This window comes from Aulonocara sp. 'chitande type north' Nkhata Bay, linkage group LG5, assembly GCF_057382095.1.
Source record: "Aulonocara sp. 'chitande type north' Nkhata Bay isolate Kocher_YH1m ecotype deep benthic linkage group LG5, A_spYH_male_GT1.1, whole genome shotgun sequence".
In the NCBI taxonomy this organism is placed as follows: domain Eukaryota; kingdom Metazoa; phylum Chordata; class Actinopteri; order Cichliformes; family Cichlidae; genus Aulonocara; species Aulonocara sp. 'chitande type north' Nkhata Bay.
The window spans coordinates 36,043,730-36,056,774 of record NC_141348.1 but is presented as its reverse complement, the minus strand read 5'-3'; the positions used below and the strand labels follow the sequence as shown (position 1 = coordinate 36,056,774).

The window sequence follows — 13,045 nt, the reverse complement described above, 5'->3', positions numbered from 1 at the left end:
AGACGGGAGACTAATGAAGGATTGTGCTGAATTTATCTTGACACTCTCTTTTATGAAGATGTCCTCAGGCAGCATGAATGTGTTTTGTTTTTTTTGTTTGTGCGTAACAAAGCATTACCTTCAGCTTGAAATATTGGTAGGAGAGAAACCGTTCACATGTCACTGTTAGTTAAAGCATAAACAGTCATTCTAGGAATATAAAAAATGATGTACACTAGTATCAAGGACACAGTGTCCTTAATACATCTAAATTTGACTACTACAGCTTTTCATTTTATTATGTTGTTTGCAGTTAACAGTATGCCAATCTTCTCAGGATTGTGTACAAAATCAGAATGGAAATAACCGAATGTTTCATGGGTAGAATTGTGCAACAGCTCGGGCTTGGATTCAGTCACCTACAACAAGCGGTCAGTTGTGGATTAAGGTTGTGGAATCTATCCAACGAGATTTAATCACATTTTGGTCAACAAACATGGAAGCAGTGCTAATACAGCAGAGATGAACGATACACAGCTGTTCATAAACCAATAAAGCAATTGTGAAGATTCTGATTAGGGTCTATCCTCTTTTCCTGTTGGGGAGGTTGTTGACTTTCCTGCCTCTAATTAAGTTCTACCAGAGTGTAGGAAGAGGATCCATGCATTATCACAGTCTGTTAATCCTAAATTGTCCTGCTGAATGAGATGCAGCCATGAGAAAACTATAAAAACACTAGTAGAGCTCCAACACTGCAGCTCATAGTGAGTTACAAATGCCAATAAATGTAGAGCAGCTTCATTAAAATTTGATATTAATTAGCTGCCCAGGGCCAGTATGGACATAAAAATGTGTGCTTGTGGGTGCATGTGTTAGAATGAAATTCGGGGGGTTGCGCATTAATAGAGCTGGACTGGCAGGGTGCTGCAAACACTGGATAATTAATTGTGGAGGGTGATGTGGTGGTGAGGTGATGGTGGTAGCGGAGGTAGAGGGGGAGAAAGAGGTGCTGGGTTAGGAGTGTGTTTGGTCTGAAATATTAATCACAGGAGTATACAGGGTCACCCTGCAGCTAATGGAGGCCGTACTGGGGTGGGGCGGATGTGATGAGCTTCCAACTGTTTTCTTCTAATGGCTTAATATGGTTATATTGCAGCGTTTATGTCACAGTCAAAGAGCATTGTGAATAAGTGGCATGTGGGCTAATTTTCTGGGTTTACTATAAATACTCCATCAGTCAAATGTTTCCTCCCAAAGTGGATACAGAGGCTAGCTTTTGTCACTCATGGCTGGGTGTAATTCAACGTTCAGTTAAGTGAAGCCTATGTTTAAGCACATCAATTAAAACCTCAAAAAAAAAAGCATGTGTTGGCTCATGATGTGTGACTCACTTGAAGTAGATTTTAAAAAAAAGCACACGTTGTAGGTTTAAGTTCTTTAAAGTAAATAATTAAATTTTCCTTATTTGGAGTTTTGTTAATGTTGCTGTGAAAACTTATAAAGTGTTTGCTAACTTCTTTTAAAGCTGACAAATGCTGCTAATTGGCTTTCATCCTAATAAGATCCACATTTGTAGCAGTGCTTGCAATTGTTATTCACAAAGAAAGACTCTTGTCATTTGCATAATGGCTCAAAGTCAAAACTGCGTCCCTGCCCAGTTAGTAGGCTTATATTGGATGACATTTAAATAATGTACTTTTAAATTATTTTACTTACCCTCAAGCATCAGAGCAAGGCTAAAAATATAAAATATCTTATGTCTAATATTGGAGGCAAACACAATTCTCTGGCAAGGCCCCTTGGGATGAAGTCAAAAGGGGGTGTGTGAATCTAGTACTTATCTTTTTAAGCAGCCGTCAGGGACTGTTGGTCTAGAGTGAAGCCATTTCTAGGTGTTAATATGTATAAGGGCTGCAACAAACAATTGTAGTTTATTACCGTTTAATCTAACAATTATTCTCTCTATTAATTGTTTAGTTTGTTGTGCCTTTGTCTCTTATTTTGTACCGCAGACAGTTCAAAACTCAGAAGTACTTTGATATGAAACAGAGGAAAGCAGGAAATTCACACTGAGAAAGCTGAACCCTCAGAATGATTGAAGTTTTTTTGCTTAAAAAAGGAATAGAAAATAAACAATGATTAACTGTAAAAATATTTTCTGATCAGCTGGTGTTAAAACAGTAATTCAAAGACCAAGAAAACAACCATATAAAAGGCTGATCCAAACACTGCTGATTCTGTCAAAGAGCAGAACGACGATCTGTCCTCCTGTCATGTTTTGCAGTCTTTAATCCTTATAAACTCTGGGTCTTTTGTCCAAAGACAGGGGGTCATAAATGACAAATTTACTATGATCTTACTGGTAAATCTTTTGCAGTTAGTACATGATGTATATCATGAATGCTTCAGCTTTAATAGTTTTTTGCTGTATTGGATACCAGTTCGTAGACCTAAAACATTTTCTAGGATGAGTGGAACAGTATTGAATTCAGTATTGAATTCACAGGAGTGTGCGGCAGACAATGATAGTTAACTGATACTTAAAGCTTCAACCAGTAAGCCCACAAACTGCTAGTTAAACCAGAGTCGAAACAAACAGGCCATGGCAAATGCATCATGTTGATTTAAATTAAACCTGACAGATAAATTGATCTCAAAGGTTATCTAACAGGCTGATCTTAAGTAGGGTTGGGAGCATCAGTACATCATTGCTCTAAATTAAATCGTGCTCTTCCATCTATTGAACAAATCAAAGATGTGGGGTGGATGGTGGATGGTGGGTTGGGGGGTGCAGGGGCAGCTGAACTCACATTTTATGTGTGCTGCAGTTGTAGAATTTCACCTCCGTGCTGGCGACCATTTGACCCGTTTCCTTTGAATTCAGACGAAGCTCTACCCCAGCCCAGTCTTAAAGAGAGGGACGCAGACGCAGCGTGGTGAGCGAAGGGAAAGCGAGAGGGAGTGGAAAAACATGTAAGAGAGTTGATGAGAGAGAGACAAAAAGGATGGGTGAAAGAATGAAAACAATGAGTGAAAAGAGAAGGTCAAAGTGAGGCAAAAAAAAAAAAAGTTAATGCTTTTATCACATTCCTGTAAAGAGCCACCTGGTGTCTGCATTCCTGGAAGGGCATATTGCTGTTGTCATGAGAAAACCTTCTGTCACAAACTTCAATTGAAGGATTACTTTAAATGCTCAGAGGAAATTCTACAGCTCCTTGGTACTCACCACATCTTTGGCTAAACAAAAACTGCAAGGGAGCCAATCTTTAAAGCAGACTCTTTTTGTTAGAGTCTAGAATATTGATACATTAATCCTTACATCTTATGTTAGCATCATTAAATATTGGTTATAGGTTTATATTTTTATTGATTTTTTTTACAATATACACTGATATCTGAGCTCACCTTGTCCCTCTGGTATTTGGGGAACATCTTTTCCAGCTGGGGAAAGACACATAACCCTGTTCCCCTTCACATGACCCTCCAATTCAGCCTGCTGGCCAAATGAACAAGTAATACCAGCAGAAAGGTCTGGAACATTGTTCACCTCAAGTAGAAGCTAAAAGAAAGCAGACAGGAAAGATTTAAGACACTGCTACACTTACAGTGGTGGGGAACAGTCTGACAGTGCGATGTCAGCACTATATAACAGATTCAGCTGTATATTTTATCACATCTAGTTTGAGAATAAGCCAATTTTGGAAATACGCACAAACACACACACATTGTTCTTTCTTTCTTGCCTACAGTTAGATGAAAAGACAGATTCTTCTGTTGTACCAGTGTAGTAAATGCCCAGATAGATGGTTAGTTTATAACTTAACACTAAGACTGCATATAGGAGGAAAGAAGCTGGACTTATTCAAGATTTGTTTCAGTGAGATTTATGTATAGCATTTTTATTGACTGGGCGTTTTCCAGTTTTAATGCTAAGGTAACCAGCTTCTGGCTCCAGCTGCACATTTACCCACGAGTGATGTTGATCATCTCCTATATTACTCAAGAATAAAACAAACAAGCACATTGCCTCAAATGTCCCACGAGTCCTTTTAAGATGATGTTTTTTTTTTACCTCCTAATGTCTTCTGTGCTCTTGGCTACTGGAGAAAGAGCAGCTAAATAGAGCTTTCAGAAAATGTAATCAACCTTTTGGCTGATGCATCAGAGGAGCAGACAGAGTACGCTACAATAACAACTCTCCCCCATTCACATTTGTCTCCAATCTCATAATACATGTTTTTAAACCAAAGTAAATATAGTGGATGCCCTACAGGGACCTTCTGTCTCAATTCACATCTCACAAAACGAATCTTCTCTCCCGGGCTTATTCTTACTGTACATGTGGATGAACAAGGATACTCCTGCTGATTGCTCATAAACACTGGCATTGTGAGTGGAGTGGCATTGCAGTGATTGGCGGAATGATAAGCAGACTCACAGGGACACTATGTGCTGATACAGCGATGCTGTCTGGGTGAGCAATAACCTTCACACAGCGGTCAATGTCTGTCGCAAAGTGGAAGGCTTCGTCTGCCCGTTGACACCGATCTCTTCTCGAACACCTGTGGAGAAACAGAAAGTTCCAGGTAAAAATGTATTAAATAATGTCGAGCTTAGTGTTGAATCTCACTGAGTTTTATATGTTATTGTTGGTCAATCAGCACTTCACTCCTAAAAGACCAGGCTGCTGCGGCTCAGAAGGTAGAGTTAATTATATACCAATCAGAGGGTCAGTGATTTGTATCACAGCTCCTCCGATCTGCAAGATACTGATCCCCAATTGGTGCCTGAAGCATCCATCAGACCATGAGTGTGTTTGACAGATAAAAAGTGCTTAAAGTGAATAGATTTGGGTTGTAGTGCCAAAGTACTTTAACTGCTCAGTGAAGGCAGAAAAGAGATATATACAGTTTTTGGGAAAAAAATTTTTTTTTTAAATTTTGCCTCTAAACACAATCTCTATCACTTAAAAATCCTCACAACTCACCACTGTTTCACATTCCTCATCCATGTCCTGACCCACCCTCGAATGGTTTTCTGCTACTTCTGACTTCCTCAAGCACTACCACAGTTCCTCTCTTGGCACCCTATTATATTCTTTCTCTAGAGCCACAAAAGCACAGTGCAACCCGTTCTGGCACTCTCATAGTTGTCCATCAACACTCTCAATCCAAACATTCTATCTTTAATGCTCTTTCTCTGACATTCTGCCATACTGCTGCTACTGGTTATTAACTCTCTTCTTGGCCTATCTTCAAAAACTCTTTCCCATATCATCATGGTAAGGCTCATCATCTTTATTCCTCTGTTGTCAGTATAGCTCTGCACATCATCTTTTTTTCTTGAAAAACAGTACCTGTACACTTCTTCTTCATTCCTCAGCCATCCTCTCACTCTCTATGATAGTGTTAAACAAGCTGGTCGAAACGTCCACTGCCCTCCCTCCTAGAAATCTCTGTATATTCACAGGTATGTCATCTGGACTGCTTGGACTGCAACTGCCTTTGCTCTCATCGTCCTCTTCAAAGCTGCTCTCACTTCGTCCTTACCTCTGCACTTCCTTCCTAACTTTCTTCCAACTGTCTCCCTCTTGCTGTCATTTTCTACATTCATTCATCTTCTACATCTTCATCTTCGACATTGGTCTACATTCATTCATCTTCTACATCTTCATCTTCATCTTCGACATTGTCTACATTCAAAGTACTGGTTCCAACATCTCTAAACACTCTCTCTACTTGTTACATTTCCCTTTTTGTCCTTGATCACCCTAACCTGCTGCACATCCTTTCCAGCTCAGTCTCTCTACCAAGTCAATCAATACAAGTCTTTTTTCCTTCCTTAATATCTATCCTCACATACGACTTTTCCTTTGCCACCTCTCTCTTTGCCATATGCCTAGCCTCTCAGTACTCCTATCTACTTTCTTCAACTTTTCTGACTGTCCCACATTTTCTTTGCTAACCACTCTCTTTCTTTTCTGCACTTTCTCATTCTACCACCAAGTCTGTTGAACCCACCAAACACCTTCTTGACCGCAGCACTACACTTTCCTGGTCATCTGACAAATCTTCCTTACCCACCAGAGCCTGTCTCAACTCCTTCCTGGACTCAACTTTCTTCCTTCTTCAGCTTCCAGCATTTAATCCAGTTTACCCATGTGAAGCTTCCTCCACTCTTTAATGTCACCTTATGTTCCTCCCTCTTATTGTTGTACGTGTTCACCACAACTATTTCCATCATCTTTCCTACTGCATTTCTCTCCTCTCTTAACACCATAGCTACCCAACACCTCTTCATCACCTTTGTTCCCTTCAACTACATGTTCATTGAGGTCTGCACCAATCACCAATCTCTCCTCCTGGGGACACTCTCTACCACTTCATTTAACTTACTCCAGAATTTCTCTTCAAACTGACATCCAACCTGTGGGGCATAGGCACTGAGAACATTCAACATTCGATTTCCAGCTTCAAATTCATGATCCTGTCTGACACTTTCTTCACTTCCACAACACTATTTATTCAAGATTACCTCATTAGCCCCATTTCTCCTATGATAAAAAAAAGCTTGAATCCACTCCCAATGCTCCTGGCCTTGCTTCCCTTCCACCTGGTCTTCTGCACACAATATATCTACCTTTCTCCTCTTTGTCGTATCACCCAGCTCTCTCCAATTCCCATTCATAGAACCAGTGCTGCTACTTTGGCTAAATCAGAGTTTAGATAAAACCTTTAGCCATCCATATCTGCTTTTTCAGACATATTATATAATATATAGCAGATATAGACTGAGTTGATATGAATTAAGTGTTATATAGCATTTAAAAGTATTTCCAATTGTGTCCAATTACTTTTTATTTCCTATAAATGACTTTAAGATGCTGGTTGTCTCTATAACATTTCACTTTGCTTTTTTTTGCGCAGAGGAAATTACTGAGCAATAGAAGAATAGCTTTAACTCCCAGACTCCAACAGGCAATTAAAAGTAAAAGTGAAAGGGCTGGCAGCATACTGTGACCTTAGAATAATCCCGTAAGAGAGAAGTGCAAAGTAAAAAGATATTTTAAGTAATGGCAAGAAGTGGAAAGGACCTTTAAATCTTTTTTTTTTTTTTTTTTTTGGCCAGCTTTAGAAATGTAGGATTTGATGTAGAGATTATATTGACACTACCATCTTGACACTACCATAGAAGCATTATAGCAGTTTTCTCTCAGAGAGAATCTATCTGACTGTACGGTTTCTATGCTGTACTTAAACACAAACACTGTTTAAAAAGAATTAATAAAGCGTATCTGTGCTGTAAAGTTGAACTAAGAAAGCAAATCCAGAGAGCATTTTGACTGTACACCATCATCTCTTTCTTTTTAACATGTAACACATGCAGCAAGGGGAGAAGGTACTTAATCCACTCTCAGAGGCTGTTGAGGGGGTGGCACCTCCTGAAAGAGCTCAAAGAGCACCGAGGCCTCTGCTGTAATTACAACACGATATAAAGGTGCATTGGAAACGTGGTGACAGCTGTTGCTGGCTCGGCTCCTTGAGGCGGACCGCAGCCACAGCAGTGTAGACGGTCACCTTCTAACCGCTCATCAGATGAAGTGCTCCTGAAAAAAAACGTCTTTCATCTCTGACCGTCTTTCATTGCCTTTTATTTTTCCCTCTTTTATCCACCGTGTTTTGTCTGATGGAACCATTTGTTCGTGTTTCCTTCAGGCTCTTTGCATGCTCAGAAACACCGCCCCACACACACTCTGTTAGATAGGTTCTTTGGTTCACCCTGCCAGGGGTAGGAAACTGAGATCCTGAAAGCAGTGTATGTGCCACACTGAGAGAGTCATTCAGGCAGCTGAAAAAGACCCCAATCTGGATTTAATAGACAGAAAAACAAAGTAGTCTCATTCTGCAGTGTGAGAGATCATGATTCACTTTGGGTTACTTGAGGGAACAGCAGCCTATCTACTCACTGATAAGTGTAAGGCATTAATTTAAATAAACAGTTTAATGGGACTTTCAGACAAAGTCAGTACTCAGGGAGAAAAAAAACAACTGTTTAATGAAGTAATTTAGATTTTAAAAAGCACTTTTTTTCCTTCTTCCCACCCAGTTTGATAAAGCAGAGAGCTGCAATTTAAATAATGCTGATCACCATCAAGATATTGCTGGCTGAAATGACGACGTCATATGATGACAGCAGTAAATCCCTGGCTGAGGTCAGATTCAACATGACGGCTGGTTCAGAAACACAGGGTTTTAATCTTCTGAATCCCCTTTGCTCCATATCGAGGTATTATGCAAGCTAACCTGGGGTCAGATAATTAAGATGGAGGAGATAAGCCTGCTCCGTCAGGTCCAAAATGTTCCCCGGGTATGTAGAAGTGCAGCTGGTACACCTGCTGTGGCTGTAAGGCTAATCCCTCCCTCCTCCATTAAACACCCCTTTTCCTCTTGTGCGACAGACAATAAAATCTGGTGGGCATGCAGTTTCTGCTGTCCCAAATAGCGCTATTTAGGAGGGATCACACTGTCCAGTAACCACTTCCTGGCTTTATATTCATCCTGCCAGCTGTTGATAATGGCAAACTCCATGGAGTACAATAACTGTGTTATATTAAACTCAACAAATCATGTGACTACATACAGTAATTTTGTGCTTTTAAATCCCTGGGCTATGATGAGAGTATGGGATTGTGAGAGAAGATAAAGTGAGTGGACTTACATGTTATACAGGACACACCAGCCACAGTGGGGGTCACCAGAGCTCAGACACTCAGCACATGTACTGTACTGCTCACAGGCCTCCACAGGAACTTGAGCCACCTAAACAAGAGGAACAGTTTAACAGCTCAAGAAAATTAAAAAACAATGCTATAAATTCTAGTGCTGTCTTGTTGCAATATTTTTAACATCTTTTTTTAATCTATAGCAAATCTGTAAAGAGTCTTGAATCCAGTAGGAGCCCTATATTGTTCATGAACATATTGTCCAATTTAGATTACAATCAATTTTACATTATTAAGATAAATGTGGTACATTTGTGCCCACACTGTGTAATCTTCAGTGGACATCCAGACAGGAAACATGGAAAAATGGTGAAGCAAAAATAACATGCATGCATTATTAGCTTTCTGATCTGAACCCGGAAATATCTGTAAGTGTCCCAAACCACCAGGCCACCTGGACACCCAAAATAGTCATACAGAAATATGCAAACATTGGTCTTATACAAACTATCCTCTGAAACTTCTTATAGATGTGGCTACCGAAATTTGCTTAGAGGTGCCACATATATTATTTTATCATCATATTTCACACAAAGTGGGACATCTAAATAAAATACTAATAAAGTAATTCAAAAGCACTGACCAATAAGCCAGAATACTGACATATGACACGCCTAAACTGGGTAGATAGTGTATTAAATAGAATTTTATCCAAAAGCCATCAACCTGTGCATCAATTATACTGATGTCATGGAGTGGAAATAAGGCCAACAAAGGCATGCAAATAAAACACTGATGAAATAATAAGCAGCTGATGATGAGTGAGCAAAGCCCATTTCATCATTTTGCCTATTTTGCACTATAAGGAAGCCTCGTCAGAGCTCGCACTGAAATATCCCAAAGGAAAACAACCCGTTTTTTCTCTTTCTAGCTGCAGACACAAATTTGCAGTATGCAGTACTGTGGGTTTACCCACATGAAGAATTGCTAGATTTTTTTTGTCAGAAATGACTTGAAATGACACCAAAATCTGAGAAGCAGTTTTGCAGCAATCTTCATATTTAACTTTTTTTATAACCTTTGATAAAGGATTTTCTTACACACCAATAAAGTATATTACACTGTAGCCACATTATATAGGTCTGTACTATTTTCCACATCTGCGCAGACAGAAACGCATTCTAACAGACAGCCACATTCTCTACTTCTAGCACCACTTCCATGCATGAATGTCTGGCAAAGCATAAGCTCTCCATTAGCTGCTGTTGCGTTTGCACCACCCCTGCATACAAAACCAGTTAGACCCGCAGCCTGAGCCCAGCTATTTTATACTTTGTTATTATTCTGGGTCTGGACATATGATGCAAGCAATTTCCTGATGTAAGCAATCACAAATGAAGAGTGGATTATGGATTAGAGTGTCTCCGGTGCTCTTGATAGCATAAGTGGGTGCTCTCTCAGGTCTGTGTTGGCAAAATGGATTATCTGCTGCTCCCTTCGAAATAACTTTCTCCCTTTTTTCCAGCAGTTCAGAATCCCTTCGGTGCATTCCATTAACAAAATTATTTTGCAGCACGGGTGGAGCTGAGGGCTCTAAGTACATATCTGACGCAGTAGAAATAATCCATGAATTGTTGTAGACTGAGGCTCATCTAAGTTAACAAAGTTGGTCTGCGGTGTGACCTTTACAGGGGGAGAGCTATGGATCTTCTGTTTTCTACTGTCTGTTCTGAGAATCAGATGTGAAGCCTGCACCGCAGAATCAGGGTTGATTCCTTTAGTGGAACTGATCTGAGCACGGTCTTACTGAGTTGAATCCAAATAAGCTCAAACAATATGTCCTGAGTGTGTGTGTGTGTGTGTGTGTGTGTGTGTGTGTGTGTGTGTGTGTGTGTGTGTGTGTGTGTATAAACACAAACACACATAATAAACTGTGTGTGCATGTATAAACAGGAATATTTGAGATGCAGGCACAAAGGTAAGTTACAACACAACAACGGTCACTGGATCAATTACACTATTACAGTTACATGATATGCATCCATTCAGAAGGTCTCCAGTACACCACCCTTCATGTTGTGTTGTGCCTAATAAAATGATAAGTATAGCAAGCCTCAGAAATATCAGTTGCATAAAGTCCACTTTGATGGTCATAACAAGACAACAAAATATTATGTCATTCAAGATCACTTTGTGGTGACCCTCCTGTCACTTTGTCTTTTTAGGTCATGTGTCCCATGGGTGGAGTTGTGAAAGGCCCAGCCAGCTGGCTGACACCAGGGTTAGGGTTTGACAATTTGACGGCAAGCATAAAAGGAAAAACGCTACACAATTGACTTACTAATTTACATGTTAAATACATACATACAAGTGAAATCACACGTTTTGTTGCACACTTAAGCCACTCATAACAACTTGACATAAAATAGAAAATCAAAGATACTAATTGGAACACCTTGCTCAACATTTCATAGTTTTCAAATGTATCTAGATAAATCTGGTACAATATGTTGAAACTGCATTAGTAAAAATCTGTTTGGGTGAAAAGTTGCCATGAACAGGAAAGGCAACAACCATATTTCACTATAAATAGGCAGTTGTGTAAAACAAACAACAGAATTCAAAGAAGCACAGATGACTTGCAAAAACAATGGCTGCAGTTACATCTTTAATTCGTTTCCACGCTTGGTTGTCAGTTTACTTATAATGATTTGTATGTCTGGCAATTTTATCTTCAGTGCCAACAAACAACAGCAGCAATGCCACTAAGCTTTGTAATGTGTAGACGGCACTAAAACATGTAGATTTGCATCTGCAAAACTCTGCATAGAGCTAATCACACGCTGTACCATAACAGCGAGCGGTATGTGCATCTGACTGAGCAAAACAGAATGCTGCAGACTCTTATAGAAGCAGCTTATTAATCACAAAGTACCCACAACCTAAAGCATACTCTGCTTACACTCTATTTGACTCTAAATGGGACTAACATTTCTTAAGAGTACACAATGAGTCACCAGGAGTCATTATCCCAAAGACTTTTATGGAATCTGAGATCTTTATGTAGTAGTCATCCTTTGCTGGTCATTAAAAAGAATCCAGGTTTGGAGACACTTCTCAGATTGGCGGGTATACCCATGTTTAATTTATCATCTAAAGCACCAACACAGAAACAACACAGCTCCATGATGAAGCTATTTCTCTGTAACCATTGGTTAGAACAAACCCATCTTCACACTCTTCTTTCATTTTGAGCTCAGCTGCACACCCCTAATATTTTGAATGGTTGTGGCTCTATTGCATTGACAAAATTGATCTAAAGTTATCCCAGACTGACACATGTAGTAACATCTACAGAAGTACTGGAAAATGATCTTTGTGTAGTTCTTGCTACAGTAGTTTCAAGGAGTATATTTTACCATAAAAACGCACAGACACAAGACCAGCCATGGTATTGCTGCGAGTGAAAGCACAAGCTAATGCTGTTGTTTATTTAAATATTCATATTTTTTGTAGTGACCTGAACACACACAGATAAACAGAATGAGGCAGTCCAAGGGGAAATCAAGACATAGTCACTGGTTCCGAATTGGCTAAACGGGGAGCTGAAACATGAGGGTGAAATTCAGATATTTTTAGTTATAAAAAATAAGCTGGAAAATTACGAGAAGAGAGCACTGGTGGAGATCACCGACCGCAACAACATAAGAATATGTATTTCCACACCAGTAAATTTGTATGGGATTTGAATTTTCTTTGTTACAGAATACTGAATACATCTCAAGTAGATACCTGTTCATCTTGGAATATGGCTAAGAAAGGAAAATTTGTGCAATGTTCATATGACAACATACTGTATATGTGTGTCCTTTATAATGTATGTCTACAATTGTGTTTGCTTAAATTAAGCACAATTTCTCAGTGGATGTTCAGTGTGCTGTAGATCCTCATGAATCATTCATAACTAGACGGAGTTTTAGTATTTCTCATCAAGCTTTTGTTTGCCTTGTGTTTTTTCGTGGTATTTCCTCATTTCAAGCAATCACAGAAAACCAATAAATATGCCCCTTTTCCCCAGAGGCAAAATCTCATTCTGACTGCTTTTGAGCGTTGTACCGTGGTAGAATCGGCTGATGATCACATCCACTTTTCTAGCTTTGGGAAAATCTTTATCGTCTCGCAACATCTGGGATGGCCTTACACTAATGCTCGACCTTATTATCTGACCAATTCACTATCTCTGTAACACTTTCATCCGGATTTATTGGAACTTTACGAATGCTGTCAGATGACCATTCAGGCTTTTAGACCTCTGTGATGCTGTCATCCTATATCCTCAGTCTG

At 39.5% G+C, this 13,045-nt stretch overlaps 1 protein-coding gene across 1 annotated transcript in view; it reads right to left on the bottom strand.

The window, feature by feature from the left end:
- Nucleotides 1–13,045, bottom strand: part of LOC147331167 (plexin-A2-like) — an 85,402-nt gene that overhangs the window by 29,717 nt on the left and 42,640 nt on the right. Inside the window, exons 5-8 of the mRNA XM_086293277.1 lie at nucleotides 8,698–8,798; nucleotides 4,418–4,541; nucleotides 3,385–3,538; nucleotides 2,790–2,886 (exon numbers count right to left, since the gene is read on the bottom strand). Of these exons, the coding sequence (XP_086149403.1) occupies nucleotides 2,790–2,886; nucleotides 3,385–3,538; nucleotides 4,418–4,541; nucleotides 8,698–8,798 (476 nt within the window). The remainder of the gene's footprint in view (nucleotides 1–2,789; nucleotides 2,887–3,384; nucleotides 3,539–4,417; nucleotides 4,542–8,697; nucleotides 8,799–13,045) is intronic.